The sequence below is a fragment of the Bombina bombina genome, chromosome 12, assembly GCF_027579735.1.
Source record: "Bombina bombina isolate aBomBom1 chromosome 12, aBomBom1.pri, whole genome shotgun sequence".
Lineage (NCBI taxonomy): Eukaryota > Metazoa > Chordata > Amphibia > Anura > Bombinatoridae > Bombina > Bombina bombina.
The window spans coordinates 3,343,920-3,360,799 of record NC_069510.1 but is presented as its reverse complement, the minus strand read 5'-3'; the positions used below and the strand labels follow the sequence as shown (position 1 = coordinate 3,360,799).

Below are 16,880 nucleotides of genomic sequence, written 5' to 3'. Positions count from 1 at the left end.
TGCAGAGGTTCATGTCAGGAGACAGTAAGTGTGTGACCCTGGTATGTGAGAGACGTGTTTATAGCACATAGAGGAATACATGCAGAGGTTCATGTCAGGAGACGGTAAGTGTGTGACCCTGGTATGTGAGAGACGTGTTTATAGCACATAGAGGAATACATGCAGAGGTTCATGTCAGGAGACGGTAAGTGTGTGACCCTGGTATGTGAGAGACGTGTTTATAGCACATAGAGGAATACATGCAGAGATTCATGACATGAGACGGTAAGTGTGTGACCCTGGTATGTGAGAGACGTGTTTATAGCACATAGAGGAATACATGCAGAGGTTCATGTCAGGAGACGGTAAGTGTGTAACCCTGGTATGTGAGAGACGTGTTTATAGCACATAGAGGAATACATGCAGAGGTTTATGTCAGGAGACGGTAAGTGTGTGACCCTGGTATGTGAGAGACGTGTTTATAGCACATAGAGGAATACATGCAGAGGTTCATGTCATGAGACGGTAAGTGTGTGACCTTGGTATGTGAGAGACGTGTGTATAGCACATAGAGGAATACATGCAGAGATTCATGACATGAGACGGTAAGTGTGTGACCTTGGTATGTGAGAGACGTGTGTATAGCACATAGAGGAATACATGCAGAGGTTCATGTCAGGAGACGGTAAGTGTGTGACCCTGGTATGTGAGAGACGTGTGTATAGCACATAGAGGAATACATGCAGAGGTTCATGACATGAGACGGTAAGTGTGTGACCCTGGTATGTGAGAGACATGTTTATAGCACATAGAGGAATACATGCAGAGGTTCATGTCATGAGACGGTAAGTGTGTGACCCTGGTATGTGAGAGACGTGTTTATAGCACATAGAGGAATACATGCAGAGGTTCATGTCAGGAGACGGTAAGTGTGTGACCCTGGTATGTGAGAGACGTGTTTATAGCACATAGAGGAATACATGCAGAGGTTCATGTCATGAGACGGTAAGTGTGTGACCCTGGTATGTGAGAGACGTGTTTATAGCACATAGAGGAATACATGCAGAGGTTCATGTCAGGAGACGGTAAGTGTGTGACCCTGGTATGTGAGAGACGTGTTTATAGCACATAGAGGAATACATGCAGAGGTTCATGTCATGAGACGGTAAGTGTGTGACCCTGGTATGTGAGAGACGTGTTTATAGCACATAGAGGAATACATGCAGAGGTTCATGTCATGAGACGGTAAGTGTGTGACCCTGGTATGTGAGAGACGTGTTTATAGCACATAGAGGAATACATGCAGAGGTTCATGTCATGAGACGGTAAGTGTGTGACCCTGGTATGTGAGAGACGTGTTTATAGCACATAGAGGAATACATACAGAGGTTCATGTCAGGAGACGGTAAGTGTGTGACCCTGGTATGTGAGAGACGTGTTTATAGCACATAGAGGAATACATGCAGAGGATCATGACATGAGACGGTAAGTGTGTGACCCTGGTATGTGAGAGACGCGTTTATAGCACATAGAGGAATACATGCAGAGGTTTATGTCAGGAGACGGTAAGTGTATGACCCTGGTATGTGAGAGACGTGTTTATAGCACATAGAGGAATACATGCAGAGGTTCATGTCATGAGATGGTAAGTGTGTGACCCTGGTATGTGAGAGACGTGTTTATAGCACATAGAGGAATACATGCAGATGATCATGTCAGGAGACGGTAAGTGTGTGACCCTGGTATGTGAGAGACGTGTGTATAGCACATAGAGGAATACATGCAGAGGTTCATGAGATGAGACGGTAAGTGTGTGACCCTGGTATGTGAGAGACGTGTTTATAGCACATAGAGGAATACATGCAGAGGTTCATGTCAGGAGACGGTAAGTGTGTGACCCTGGTATGTGAGAGACGTGTTTATAGCACATAGAGGAATACATGCAGATGATCATGTCAGGAGACGGTAAGTGTGTGACCTTGGTATGTGAGAGACGTGTTTATAGCACATAGAGGAATACATGCAGAGGTTCATGACATGAGACGGTAAGTGTGTGACCCTGGTATGTGAGAGACGTGTTTATAGCACATAGAGGAATACAGGCAGAGGTTCATGTCAGGAGACGGTAAGTGTGACCCTGGTATGTGAGAGACGTGTTTATAGCACATAGAGGAATACATGCAGAGGTTCATGTCAGGAGATGGTAAGTGTGTGACCCTGGTATGTTAGAGATGTGTGTATAGCACATAGAGGAATACATGCAGAGGTTCATGTCATGAGACGGTAAGTGTGTGACCCTGGTATGTGAGAGACGTGTTTATAGCACATAGAGGAATACATGCAGAGGTTCATGTCATGAGACGGTAAGTGTGTGACCCTGGTATGTGAGAGACGTGTTTATAGCACATAGAGGAATACATGCAGAGGTTCATGACATGAGACGGTAAGTGTGTGACCCTGGTATGTGAGAGACGTGTGTATAGCACATAGAGGAATACATGCAGAGGTTCATGTCATGAGATAGTAAGTGTGTGACCCTGGTATGTGAGAGACGTGTTTATAGCACATAGAGGAATACATGCAGAGGTTCATGACATGAGACGGTAAGTGTGTAACCCTGGTATGTGAGAGACGTGTTTATAGCACATAGAGGAATACATGCAGAGGTTCATGTCAGGAGACGGTAAGTGTGTGACCCTGGTATGTGAGAGACGTGTTTATAGCACATAGAGGAATACATGCAGAGGTTCATGTCATGAGACGGTAAGTGTGTGACCCTGGTATGTGAGAGACGTGTTTATAGCACATAGAGGAATACATGCAGATGATCATGTCAGGAGACGGTAAGTGTGTGACCCTGGTATGTGAGAGACGTGTTTATAGCACATAGAGGAATACATGCAGAAGTTCATGACATGAGACAGTAAGTGTGTGACCCTGGTATGTGAGAGACGTGTTTATAGCACATAGAGGAATACATGCAGATGTTCATGTCATGAGACGGTAAGTGTGTGACCCTGGTATGTGTTAGACGTGTTTATAGCACATAGAGGAATACATGCAGAGGTTCATGACATGAGACGGTAAGTGTGTGACCCTGGTATGTGTTAGACGTGTTTATAGCACATAGAGGAATACATGCAGAGGTTTATGTCAGGAGACGGTAAGTGTGTGACCCTGGTATGTGAGAGACGTGTGTATAGCACATAGAGGAATACATGCAGAGGTTTATGTCAGGAGACGGTAAGTGTGTGACCCTGGTATGTGAGAGACGTGTTTATAGCACATAGAGGAATACATGCAGAGGTTCATGTCAGGAGATGGTAAGTGTGTGACCCTGGTATGTGAGAGACGCGTTTATAGCACATAGAGGAATACATGCAGAGGTTTATGTCAGGAGACGGTAAGTGTGTGACCCTGGTATGTGAGAGACGTGTTTATAGCACATAGAGGAATACATGCAGAGGTTCATGTCATGAGACGGTAAGTGTGTGACCCTGGTATGTGAGAGACGTGTTTATAGCACATAGAGGAATACATGCAGAGGTTCATGTCATGAGATGGTAAGTGTGTGACCCTGGTATGTGAGAGACGTGTTTATAGCACATAGAGGAATACATGCAGAGGTTCATGACATGAGACGGTAAGTGTGTGACCCTGGTATGTGAGAGACGTGTTTATAGCACATAGAGGAATACATGCAGAGGTTCATGTCAGGAGACGGTAAGTGTGTGACCCTGGTATGTGAGAGACGTGTTTATAGCACATAGAGGAATACATGCAGAGGTTCATGTCATGAGACGGTAAGTGTGTGACCCTGGTATGTGAGAGACGTGTTTATAGCACATAGAGGAACACAAGCAGAGGTTCATGTCAGGAGATGGTAAGTGTGTGACCCTTGTATGTGAGAGACGTGTTTATAGCACGTAGAGGAATACATGCAGAGGTTCATGTCAGGAGACGGTAAGTGTGTGACCCTGGTATGTGAGAGACGTGTGTATAGCACATAGAGGAATACATGCAGAGGTTCATGACATGAGACAGTAAGTGTGTGACCTGGTATGTGAGAGACGTGTTTATAGCACATAGAGGAATACATACAGAGGTTCATGTCAGGAGACGGTAAGTGTGTGACCCTGGTAATTGAGAGACGTGTTTATAGCACATAGAGGAATACATGCAGAGGTTCATGTCATGAGACGGTAAGTGTGTGACCCTGGTATGTGAGAGACGTGTTTATAGCACATAGAGGAATACATGCAGAGGTTTATGTCAGGAGACGGTAAGTGTGTGACCCTGGTATGTGTTAGACGTGTTTATAGCACATAGAGGAATACATGCAGAGGTTCATGTCATGAGACTGTAAGTGTGTGACCCTGTTATGTGAGAGACGTGTTTATAGCACCTAGAGGAATACATGCAGAGGTTCATGTCAGGAGATGGTAAGTGTGTGACCCTGGTATGTGAGAGACGTGTTTATAGCACATAGAGGAATACATGCAGAGGTTCATGACATGAGACGGTAAGTGTGTGACCCTGGTATGTGAGAGACGTGTTTATAGCACATAGAGGAATACATACAGAGGTTCATGTCAGGAGACAGTAAGTGTGTGACCCTGGTATGTGAAAGACGTGTTTATAGCACATAGAGGAATACATGCAGAGGTTCATGTCATGAGACGGTAAGTGTGTGACCCTGGTATGTGAGAGACGTGTTTATAGCACATAGAGGAATACATGCAGAGGTTCATGACATCAGACAGTAAGTGTGTGACCTGGTATGTGAGAGACGTGTTTATAGCACATAGAGGAATACATGCAGAGGTTCATGTCATGAGACGGTAAGTGTGTGACCCTGGTATGTGAGAGACGTGTTTATAGCACATAGAGGAATACATACAGAGGTTCATGTCAGGAGACAGTAAGTGTGTGACCCTGGTATGTGAGAGACGTGTTTATAGCACATAGAGGAATACATGCAGAGGTTCATGTCATGAGACGGTAAGTGTGTGACCCTGGTATGTGAGAGACGTGTTTATAGCACATAGAGGAATACATGCAGAGGTTCATGTCAGGAGACGGTAAGTGTGTGACCCTGGTAATTGAGAGACGTGTTTATAGCACATAGAGGAATACATGCAGAGGTTCATGTCATGAGACGGTAAGTGTGTGACCCTGGTATGTGAGAGACGTGTTTATAGCACATAGAGGAATACATACAGAGGTTCATGTCAGGAGACAGTAAGTGTGTGACCCTGGTATGTGAGAGACGTGTGTATAGCACATAGAGGAATACATGCAGAGGTTCATGTCAGGAGATGGTAAGTGTGTGACCCTGGTATGTGAGAGACGTGTTTATAGCACATAGAGGAATACATGCAGAGGTTCATGACATCAGACAGTAAGTGTGTGACCTGGTATGTGAGAGACATGTTTATAGTACATAGAGGAATACATGCAGAGGTTCATGTCATGAGACGGTAAGTGTGTGACCCTGGTATGTGAGAGACGTGTTTATAGCACATACCAGGAGGGACAAAGTTTCCCAAACCTCAAAATGCCTATAAATACACCCCTCACCACACCCACAAATCAGTTTTGCAAACTTTGCCTCCTATGGAGGTGGTGAAGTAAGTTTGTGCTTAGATTCTATGTTGATATGCGCTTCTCAGCATTTTGAAACCCGATTCCTCTCAGAGTGCAGTGAATGTCAGAGGGACGTGAAGGGAGTATCACTTATTGAATGCAATGGTTTTCCTCGCGAGAAATCTTTTCAAAGGTTCTCTCTTATCGGTCGTAGGGATTCATCTCCTACCTCCCTTTTCAGATCGACAATATACTCTTATATACCATTACCTCTGCTGATTGTTTTTAGTACTGGTTTGGCTATCTGCTATATGTGGATGGGTGTCTTTCGGTGAGTATGTATCATTATTTAAGACACTCTCAGCTATGGTTTGGCATTTTATGTATTGATATAAAGTTTTAAATATATGTATTTTACTTATATTTGCCATGAGTCAGGTCTATGTATATTTCCTTTTGCAGACTGTCAGTTTTAGTTTGGGAAGCATGTTTAGGAAGTTATTTTTCTTACCTGGGGTATAGTCCTTTTTTTAAAATTGACTGTTTTTCTTTAAATTTCGCAGGCAAAATTAGGCTTCCAAGGTCACAAAATGCTGTTATTTATTGCGTCATTCTTGGCGCGATAATTTTTTGGTGTGAAGGTTCGTCTTTGATGACACGGTCGTCATTTCCGGCTCCTTAGTTGACGCCAGGTTTCCTTGCACAAGGTTGCGTATGTTATGACGCAAGTTGCGTCATTTCCGGATGTTGTTGGCGCCAAAAAAAATTCAACTTCCTTTTGCGTTGTGCGTCATACTTGGCGCCAAAAAAAATAGTTTATTTTTCACCCCACTTCCTATATGCCTCTTGCCTTATATATGCTCAGAGGGCTATGCTGTTTGCATTTTTTCCCATTCCTGAAACTGCTATATAAGGAAATTGTAAATTTTGCTTTAATGTTTTTTCTTTTACATTTTGCAAGATGTCTCAATTTGATCCTGTCTCAGAAGTATCTGTTGGAACCCTGCTGACTGATCACAGTTGAGCTTTATGGCTAAAATCTTGGAATGCTGACATGGTATCTAAATCTTTCTTTCCAAGGTAACAATTTATTTGTTTCTCGGTTGGATTTAATTATTTCAGCTATCACTGGGGGAAAGGGAGTTTTTTGGCTCAGAATAAAAGATCTAAGGGTAAATCTAAAGCTTCTAATAGTTTTCGTTCTTTTCGACAGAATAAGGAACAGAAAACCAATCCTTCCCCTAAAGACTCTAGTTCCAATTGGAAACCTTCTTCAAGTTGGAATAAATCCAAGCTTTTTTAGAAACCAAAGCCAGCCTCCAAGTCTGCATGAAGGTGCGGCCCTCGATCCAGTTCAGCTGGTGGGGGGCAGATTGAAATTCTTCCAAGACATTCGGGCAGATTCTATTCAAAATCAGTGAATTCAGAGTATTGTCTCTCAAGGTTATCAAATAGGATTCAGAGTAAAACCTCCAGTGAGAAGATTCTTTCACGTTCCAGCAAATCCGGTGAAGGCTCAGGCTTTTCTGAAGTGTGTTTCAGATCTACGGCTTTCAGGGGTAATCATGCCAGTTCCGTTTCAGGAACAGGGTCCGGGGTTTTATTCAAATCAATTCATTGTCCCAAAGAAAGAAAATTCATTCAGGCCAGTTCTGGATCTGAAGTTTTTGAATCGTTTTGTAAGAGTCCCAACTTTCAAGATGGTGACTATGAGGACTATTTTGCTTTTTGTTCAGCAAGGTCATTATATGTCCATGATAGACTAACAGGATGCATATCTTCACATTCCTATTCATCCATACCACTATTGGTTTCTGAGATTCTCTTTTCTAGACAAGCATTACCAATTTGTCGCTCTTCCATTTGGCCTAGCAACAGCTCTAAGGATCTTTTCAAAGGTTCTCGGTGCCCTACTATCTGTAATCAGAGAGCAGGGTATTGCAGTGTTTCCTTATTTGGACGATATCTTGGTACTAGCTCAGTCTTTACATTTAGCCAAATCTCACACAAATCAACTAGTGTTGTTTCTTCAAAGACATGGTTGGGGGATCAATTTACCAAAGAGTTTCTTGATTCCTTAGACAAGGGTCACCTTTTTAGGTTTCCAGATAGATTTAGTGTCCATGACTCTGTCTTTAACAGACAAGAGACAAATGAAATTGGTTTTAGCTTGTCAAAATCTTCAGTCTCAACCATTCCCTTCAGTGGCTATATGCATGGAAGTTTTAGGTCTCATGACTTCAGCATCGGACGCAATCCCCCTTGCTCGTTTTCATATGAGACCTCTACAGCTTTGTATGCTGAATCAATGGTGCAGGGATTAAACTCGGATATCACAATTGATATACTTAAATCCCAACATTCTACTCTCTCTGACTTGGTGCTTAGACCATCATTGTATAGTTCAAGGGGCTTCTTTTGTTCATCCTACCTGGACTGTGATCACAACAGATGCGAGTCTTTCAGGTTGGGGAGCCGTCTGGGGATCTCTGACAGCACAAGGGGTTTGAAAACCTCAAGAGGCGAGGTTATCAATCAATATTTTAGAACTCTGTGCTATTTTTTTTCTGTTCTCAGTAGTTGTTTAAATTGTATTACTAAAATAAATTCATACAACATTATCACAGGCTATATTCTCTAGTATCAACTACTGAGAACACATATATTATATATATTGCCAGCCGAACATTATAACACATCAATGAGAATGGATATAAATCATTTGAAAAAAGCTGATTGATGCAATCAATAACGATCCTCCAAAAAGGTATTTAAAGAGACACCAGAAGCAGGTCTGTTATGGCTTGACAAAGGCTCTTTGGAGCTGAAACACGTTGGCGATAACAGACTGCTATTTTCTGAAACATTGGAACCATCCGGAGCTACCGGAAGTACCTACGCCATCCCTGCATTAGTGGGCATGTCCAGAACCGAACACGGACTAACTTTGGCACTATTAATTGTTACACTTTGTTTTTATGTTAATAAATTGTTATTTTAAACCAACTTATATCAGTGTTAGTTATTTTTAAGCATATTTTTAATTGGTTATTTCCTTTATTAATTATTAGCTACAGAACGTTACCAATTATATTGCCATTTTTATAGATCTTAAGCCAGTGTATAGTACATAGGCGCACACATATGACCTCCCCTTTTTTTCATATAGTACTATTCAGGTTTTTTGGGATTACCCGTTTTTTATGTGGAGTTTGATCTATTTCCAGTGCATATACTTTTCTCTTCCTTCTGCTAAAGCTTTTGATTCACAAGGCTTATTTGGAGTCGGGTAAAGTCCCCCCTCAGAGAATTACAGCTCATTCTACTAGATCAGTCTCCACTTCTTGGGCTTTTAAGAATGAAGCTTCAGTTGATCAGATTTGCCAAGCAGCAACTTCTTTGCATACATTTACTAAATTCTACCGTTTTTATGTATTTGCTTCTTCTGAAGCAGTTTTTGGTAGAAAAGTTCTTCAGGCAGCTGTTTCAGTTTGATTCTTCTGCTAATTTTTTAAGTTTTTTTCTTTCAATTTATGAGAAACTTATTTTTTTTGTGGATTTAATTTTTTCAGAGGAAAATGCCTGTTTTTATTGTATCCCTCCCTCTCTAGTGACTCTTGTGTGGAAAGATCCACATCTTGGGTATTTGCTATCCCATACGTCACTAGCTCATGGACTCTTGCCAATTACATGAAAGAAAACATAATTTATGTAAGAACTTACCTGATAAAATCATTTCTTTCATATTGGCAAGAGTCTATGAGGCCCACCCTTTTTCTGGTGGTTATGATTTTTTGTATAAAAGCACAATTATATTTCCAGTTCCTCTTTTTGTATGCTTTTTTTACTCCTTTTTCTATCACCCCACTACTTGGCTATTTGTGGGTTGAATTATGGGTGTGGTGAGGGGTGTATTTATAGGCATTTTGAGGTTTGGGAAACTTTGCCCCTCCTGGTAGGATTGTATATCCCATATGTCACTAGCTCATGGACTCTTGCCAATATGAAGGAAATTAATTTATCAGGTAAGTTCTTACATAAATTATGTTTTTGTAGTGGGCAGCTGACATCCCTAATCACAGCTGTACTGACCCGTGCTCACCCACTGAAGTTGCTTTATTAAACTGAGTATTGTTAAGTACTTAGAGTATTTGATAAATGTGTTGTATACACATAGTTCATATACAGACCTTTGCTGAGTGTGCAATGCTCATGCGTCAGTCACTGGACTACTTTGTGCACCAATTGGTGACCACTGAGTGTACTCTTGCATCCTTGGGTTCCTGAGAGCAAAAAATAAATGATGCTAATGTGAGAATGTGCATCAGTAGCGTGCGCTAGTTTGTGCTCTATGCGCCTGGTACTGTAATATTCCCCTGCAGTGAATTAGCTGAGTGCATAGAGGAAATGATAGAGCTGTGTATTGGTGTAACCCTGTGTCTTATTCACATCTGCTTCTCTTCAGTTGGCTGGGGATCCTGGTATGATCATGTCAAAGGATTCTGGGAGGCTAAGGAAAAACACAACATTTTATACCTTTTTTTTGAGGACCTGAAACAAGTAAGTAATCAATACCCAGTGTATTTGTATAACACTTACTGTATTTAGTTATAGATGTATTCACTGCAACACAAGAAATTGTGTAGTTATACCCAACGGTAGTGTCTACTCCAGTGGCTCCTAAGTGAAGTGACATGACCTAGCGTTGGGTTTTCACATTCAGACTCATTCAAATTCATTAATTTGTTTTCTAATACATTAAATAACTTGCTGTCAGTAGTGTTTTCTAATACATTAAATAACCATCTGTCATTAGTGTTTTCTAATACATTAAATAACCCTCTGTCATTAGTGTTTTCTAATACATTAAATAACCATCTGTCATTAGTGTTTTCTAATACATTAAATAACCCTCTGTCATTAGTGTTTTCTAATACATTAACTAACCCTCTGTCATTAATGATTTCTAATACATTAAATAACCATATGTCATTAGTGTTTTCTAATACATTAAATAACCATCTGTCATTAGTGTTTTCTAAAACATTAAATAACCATCTGTCATTAATTAGTTTTCTAAAACATTAAATAACCAGCTGTCCGTAGTGTTTTCTAATACATTAAATAACCCTCTGTCATTAGTGTTTTCTAATACATTAAATAACCCCCTGTCATTAGTGTTTTCTAATACATTAAAGTGAAGGTCAATTTTCATCAATGAGTGTCCGGTTTTTAAAAAATACTTTTAAAAACAGGGGCACTTTCATTGATTAAACTTAACATTGCACTGGATTTGAAGAAATACATTTTACTCCTGCAAAGCCAGATCGACGATCCCCCTCCTTCTTCTTCCTGCTGTAGACCACAGCAATGACGAAACTGGCTTCCTCCAATCACAAAGAAAACAGAATTTATGTAAGAACTTACCTGATAAATTAATTTCTTTCATATTGGCAAGAGTCCATGAGCTAGTGACGTATGGGATATACAATCCTAACAGGAGGGGCAAAGTTTCCCAAACCTCAAAATGCCTATAAATACACCCCTCACCACACCCACAATTCAGTTTAACGAATAGCCAAGTAGTGGGGTGATAAAGAAAGGAGTAAAAAGCATCAACAAAGGAATTGGAATAATTGTGTTTTATACAAAAAAATCATAACCACCATAAAAAAGGGTGGGCCTCATGGACTCTTGCCAATATGAAAGAAATGAATTTATCAGGTAAGTTCTTACATAAATTATGTTTTCTTTCATGTAATTGGCAAGAGTCCATGAGCTAGTGACGTATGGTATAGCAAATACCCAAGATGTTGAACTCCACGCAAGAGTCACTAGAGAAGGAGGGATAAAATAAAGACAGCCAATTCCGCTGAAAAAAATGAATCCACATTCCAAATCATAAGTTTTAATCTTATAATGAAAAAGAAAAAAACTGAAATTAGAAGCAGGAGAATCAAACTGAAACGGCTGCCTGAAGAACTTTTCTACCAAAAACTGCTTCTGAAGAAGAAAAAACATCGAAATGGTAGAATTTAGTAAATGTATGCAAAGAAGACCAAGTTGTTGCTTTGCAAATCTGATCAACTGAAGCTTCATTCTTAAAAGCCCAGGAAGTGGAAACTGACCTAGTAGAATGAGCCGTAACCCTCTGAGGCGGGGATTTACCCGACTCCAAATAAGTGTGATGAATCAAAAGCTTTAACCAAGATGCCAAAGAAATGGCAGAAGCCTTCTGACCTTTCCTAAAACCAAAAAAGATAACAAATAGACCGGAAGTCTTCCTGAAATCTTTAGTAGCTTTAACATAATATTTCAAAGCTCTTACCACATCTAAAGAATGTAAAGATCTTTCCAAAGAATTCTTAGGATTAGGACACAAAGAAGGGACAACAATTTCTCTACTAATGTTGTTGGAATTCACAACTTTAGGTAGGAACTTAAATGAAATCCGCAAAACCGGCTTATCCTGATGAAAAAATCAGAAAAGGAGACTCACAAGAAAGAGCAGATAATTTAGAAACTCTTCTAGCAGAAGAGATGGCCAAAAGAAACAACACTTTCCAAGAAAGCAATTTAATGACCAAAGAATGCATAGGCTCAAACGGAGGAGCCTGTAAAGCCTTCAAAACCAAATTAAGGCTCCAAGGAGGAGAGATTGATTTAATGTCAGGCTTGATACGAACCAAAGCCTGAACAAAACAATGAATATCAGGGAGTTTAGCAATTTTTCTGTGGAATAAGACAAACCCTTATCCAAACCATCCTGAAGAAACGGAAAAATTCTAGGAATTCTAAAAGAATGCCAAGAGAATTTATGAGAACACCATGAAATGTAAGTCTTCCAAACTCGATAATAAATCTTTCTAGAAACAGATTTACGAGCCTGCAACATAGTATTAATCACTGAGTCAGAGAAACCTCTATGACTAAGCACTAAGCGTTCAATTTCCATACCTTCAAATTTAATGATTTGAGATCGATGGAAAAACGAACCTTGAGATATAAGGTCTGGCCTTAATGGAAGAGGCCAAGGTTGGCAACTGGACATCCAAACAAGATCCACATACCAAAACCTGTGCGGCCATGCTGGAGCCACCAGCAGAACAAACGATTGCTCCATGAAGATTTTGAAAATCTCTCTTGGAAGAAGAACTAGAGGCAGAAAAATATAGGCAGGTTGATAACTCCAAGGAAGTGTCAATGCATCCACTGCTTCCACCTGAGGATTCCTGGACCTGGATAGGTACCTGGGAAGTTTCTTGTTTAGATGAGATGCCATCAGATCTATTTCTGGAAGCCCCCACATCTGAACAATTTGAAAAAACACATCTGGGTGAAGAGACCACTCTCCTGGATGTAAGGTCTGACGACTGAGATAATCCGTTTCCCAATTGTCTATACCTGGGATATGGACCGCAGAAATTAGACAGGAGCTGGATTCCACTCAAGCAAGTATCCGAGATACTTCTTTCATAGCCTGAGGACTGTGAGTCCCACCCTGATGATTGACATACGCCACAGTTGTGACATTGTCTGTCTGAAAACCAATAAACGGCTCTCTCTTCAATAGAAGCCAAAACTGAAGAGCTCTGAGAATCGCACGGAGTTCCAAAATATTGATTAGTAATCTCGCCTCTTGAAATTTCCAAACCCCTTGTGCTGTCAGAGATCCCCAGACAGCTTCCCAACCTAAAAGACTTGCATCTGTTTTGATCACGGTCCAGGTTGGATGAACCAAAGAGACCCGTAGAACTATACGATGGTGATCTAACCACCAAGTCAGAGATAGTTGAATATTGGGATTCAAGGATATTAAATGTGATATCCTAGAATAATCCCTGCACCATTAATTCAGCATAAAAAACTGGAGAGGTCTCATATGAAAACAAGCAAAGGGAATCGAGTCCGATGCTGCAGTCATGAGACCTAAAACTTCCATGCATATAGCTACTGAAGGAAAAAATAGACACTGAAGGTTCCGACAAGCTGAACCCAATATAAATTGTCTCTTGTCTGTTAGAGACAAAGACATTGACACAGTCTATCTGGAAACCTAAAAAAGGTAACCCTTGTCTGAGGAATCAAGGAACTTTTTTGGTAAAATGATCCTCCAACCATGTCTTTGAAGGAACAACAGAAGTTGAATTGTATGAGATTCTGCAGAACGAAAAGACTGAGCAAGTACCAAGATATCGTCCAAATAAGGAAACAATGAGAACCTTTGAAAAGATTACTCGAGCTGTCGCTAGGCCAGAAAGGGAGAGCAACAAATTGGTAATGCTTGTCTAAAAAAAGAGAATCTAAGAAAATGAAAATAATCTGAATGAAACAGAATATGAAGATATGCATCCTGTAAGTCTATTGTGGGCAAATAATGCTCTTGCTGAACAAAAGGCAGAATAGACCTTATAATCACCATTCTGAAAAATGGTACTCTTACATGACAATTCAAATGATTTTCTTTCTTTGGGACAATGAATAGTTCTGAATAAAACCCCAGACCCCCCCGTTCCTGAAACGGAACTGGTATGAATACCCCAGATAACTCCAGGTCTGAAACACACTTCAGGAAAGTCTGAGCTTTTACTGGGATTGCTGGAATATGTGAGACAGAAAAAGACTTCTCACAGGCGGTCTTACTCTGAATCCTATTCTGTACCCCTGAGAAACAATATTCTGAATCTAAGGAGTTTGGACCAAATTGAACCAAACAACTTTAGAAAAATCTTAACCTGCCCCCTACCAGCTAAGCTGGAATAAGGGCCGCACCTTCATGCGAATTTGGGGGCTGGCTTTGATCTCTTAAATGGCTTGAATTCATTCAATTTTGAAGAAAGCTTCCAATTAGAAACATATTACTTGGGGAAGAATTGGGTTTCTGTTCCTTATTATGAACAAAATCGGTTATAAGTTTAAGATTTACCCTTAGAACTTAATCTTGAGGCAAAAAAACTCCCTTCCCCACAGTAACAGTTGAAAGTATTGAATCCAACTGTGAACCAAATAATTTATTACCTTGGAAGGAAAGAAAATAGAAATCTGGATTTAGAAATCAAATCAGCATTCCAAGATTTAAGCCACAAAGTTCTTCTAGCTAAAAATAGCTAAAGACATACAGGCCCATTTATCAAAGGTCTTGCGGACCTGATCCGACACTGCGGATCAGGTCCGCAAGACCTCGCTAAATGCGGAGAGCAATACGCTCTCCGCATTTAACATTGCACCAGCAGCTCACAAGAGGCCAATCGGCCGCCAGCAGGGAGCTGTCAATCAACCCGATCGTATTCGATCGGGTTGATGTCTGGCGATTCCTGTCCGCCTGTTCAGAGCAGGCGGACAGGGTTATGGAGCAGCGGTCTTTTGACCGCTGCTTCATAAGTTGTGTTTCTGGCGAGTCTGAAGACTCGCCAGAAACACGGCCCTTCAAGCTCCATACGGAGCTTGATAAATGGGCCTGATAGATTTAACCTCAATTTTGATAATATAAAAAAATGGCATCACAAATGAAATTATTAGCATGTTGAATCAAGTTAACAATGCTAAACAAATCATAATCCGATACTTGTTGCGCTAAAGTTTCCAACCAAAAAAGATGAAACAGCTGCAACATCAGCCAAAGAAATTGCAGGCCTAAGAAAAGGACCTGAAAATAAATTAATTTCCCTTAGATAAGATACAAGTTTCCCATCTGAAGGATCTTTAAAATAAATACTATTTTCCATAGGAATAGTAGTACGTATGGCAAGAGTAGAGATAGCCCCATTAACTTTGGGGATCTTTTCCCAAAACTCCAAACTAACTGCTGGCAAAGGATACAATTTTTAAAACCTTAAAGAAGGAATAAAAGAAGTACCAGGCCTATTCCATTCCCTAGTATTAGGAACTGGAAAAAAAAACCTCTGAAGTAACCACAGGAGGTTAATAAGCAGAATTTAAATGTTAGCTAGCCTTAAAATCAAGAGGACTAGTCTCCTCAATATCCAATATAATCAACACTTTTTCAACAAAGAACAAATGTACTCTATTTAAAATAAAAAAGTAGATTTGTTAGTGTCAATATCTGATGAAGGATCTTCTGAATCAGATAAATCCTCATCAGAGAAGGATAATTCTGTATGTTGTCGGTCATTTGAAAATTCATCAACAAAATGAGAAGCTTAAAAAAGACCTTTACATTTTATTAGAAGGCGGGATGGCAGACAAAGCCTTCTGAATAGAATCAGAAAAATATTCTTATAAATTCCCAGGTATATCTTGTACATTAGATGTTAAAAGAATAGCAATAGACAATGCATTAATACTGATGGACATTTTCTCTGCATGTAAAAGCTTATCATGATAACTTATTACAAACCATAGCTAAAGATATAAATTCATAACATTAAAATAAATGAACTTAGCTTTGGTAGGACTGATATCAGTCAGCAGGAATCCAACAGTGTTTTCTGATACAGGAACAGTTTTGAGACATCTTGCAAATGTAAGAGAAAAAACAACATATAAAGCAAAATATCAATTTCCTTATATGACAGTTTCAGGAATGGGGGAAACAAATGCAAACAGCATAGCCTTCTGACATAGAAAAAAAGAACAGAGGCAAAAGGAATGGGGTCTTAAAATAATGAAAATATTTGGCGCCAAGTATGACGCACAACAAACAGAAAAATATTTTTTGGCGCCAAAGACGTCCGAAAATGAAAACACTTGCATCATAGATGACGCAACCTCGTGAAAGACTCAGCGCCAACTAAGACGCCGGAAATGACGAATTTGCGTCACAAACGTAACTTTTGCGCCAAAAAAAAATCTTGCGCCAAGAATGACGCAATAAATTTTGGCCTTTTGCGCCCTCGCGAGCCTAATACAGCCCGCAATATAAAAGAGTCAATTTTAAAAAGACTAAACCCCAGGTAATATTTTTTTTTTTTTCTTAAAAATGCATTTCCCAGATATGAAACTGACAGTCTACAAGAAAAGGAAATATATTTGCCATGATTCAGGTTTCAGTATAAGTACAATACATATATTTAGAACTTTATATAAAATGCCAAACCATAGCTGAGAGTGTCTTAAGTAAAAGAAACATACTTACCAAAAGACACCCATCCACATATAGCCGATAGCCAAACCAGTACTGAAACGAGAATCAGTAGAGGTAATGGTATATAAGAGTATATCGTCGATCTGAAAAGGGAGGTAGGAGATGAATCTCTACGATCGATAACAGAGAACCTATGAAATAGATCCCCGTTAGGATGACAATTGTATTCAATAGGTGATACTCCCTTCACATCCCTCTGTCATTCACTGCA

The 16,880-nt window shown here is 40.1% G+C and overlaps 1 protein-coding gene across 1 annotated transcript in view; it reads left to right on the top strand.

Annotated features, from left to right (window-relative positions):
- LOC128643156 (sulfotransferase 1 family member D1) overlaps nt 1-16,880 on the top strand; it is a 153,915-nt gene that overhangs the window by 92,183 nt on the left and 44,852 nt on the right. Inside the window, exon 5 of the mRNA XM_053696125.1 lies at nt 10,031-10,125. Within this exon, the coding sequence (XP_053552100.1) occupies nt 10,031-10,125 (95 nt within the window). The remainder of the gene's footprint in view (nt 1-10,030; nt 10,126-16,880) is intronic.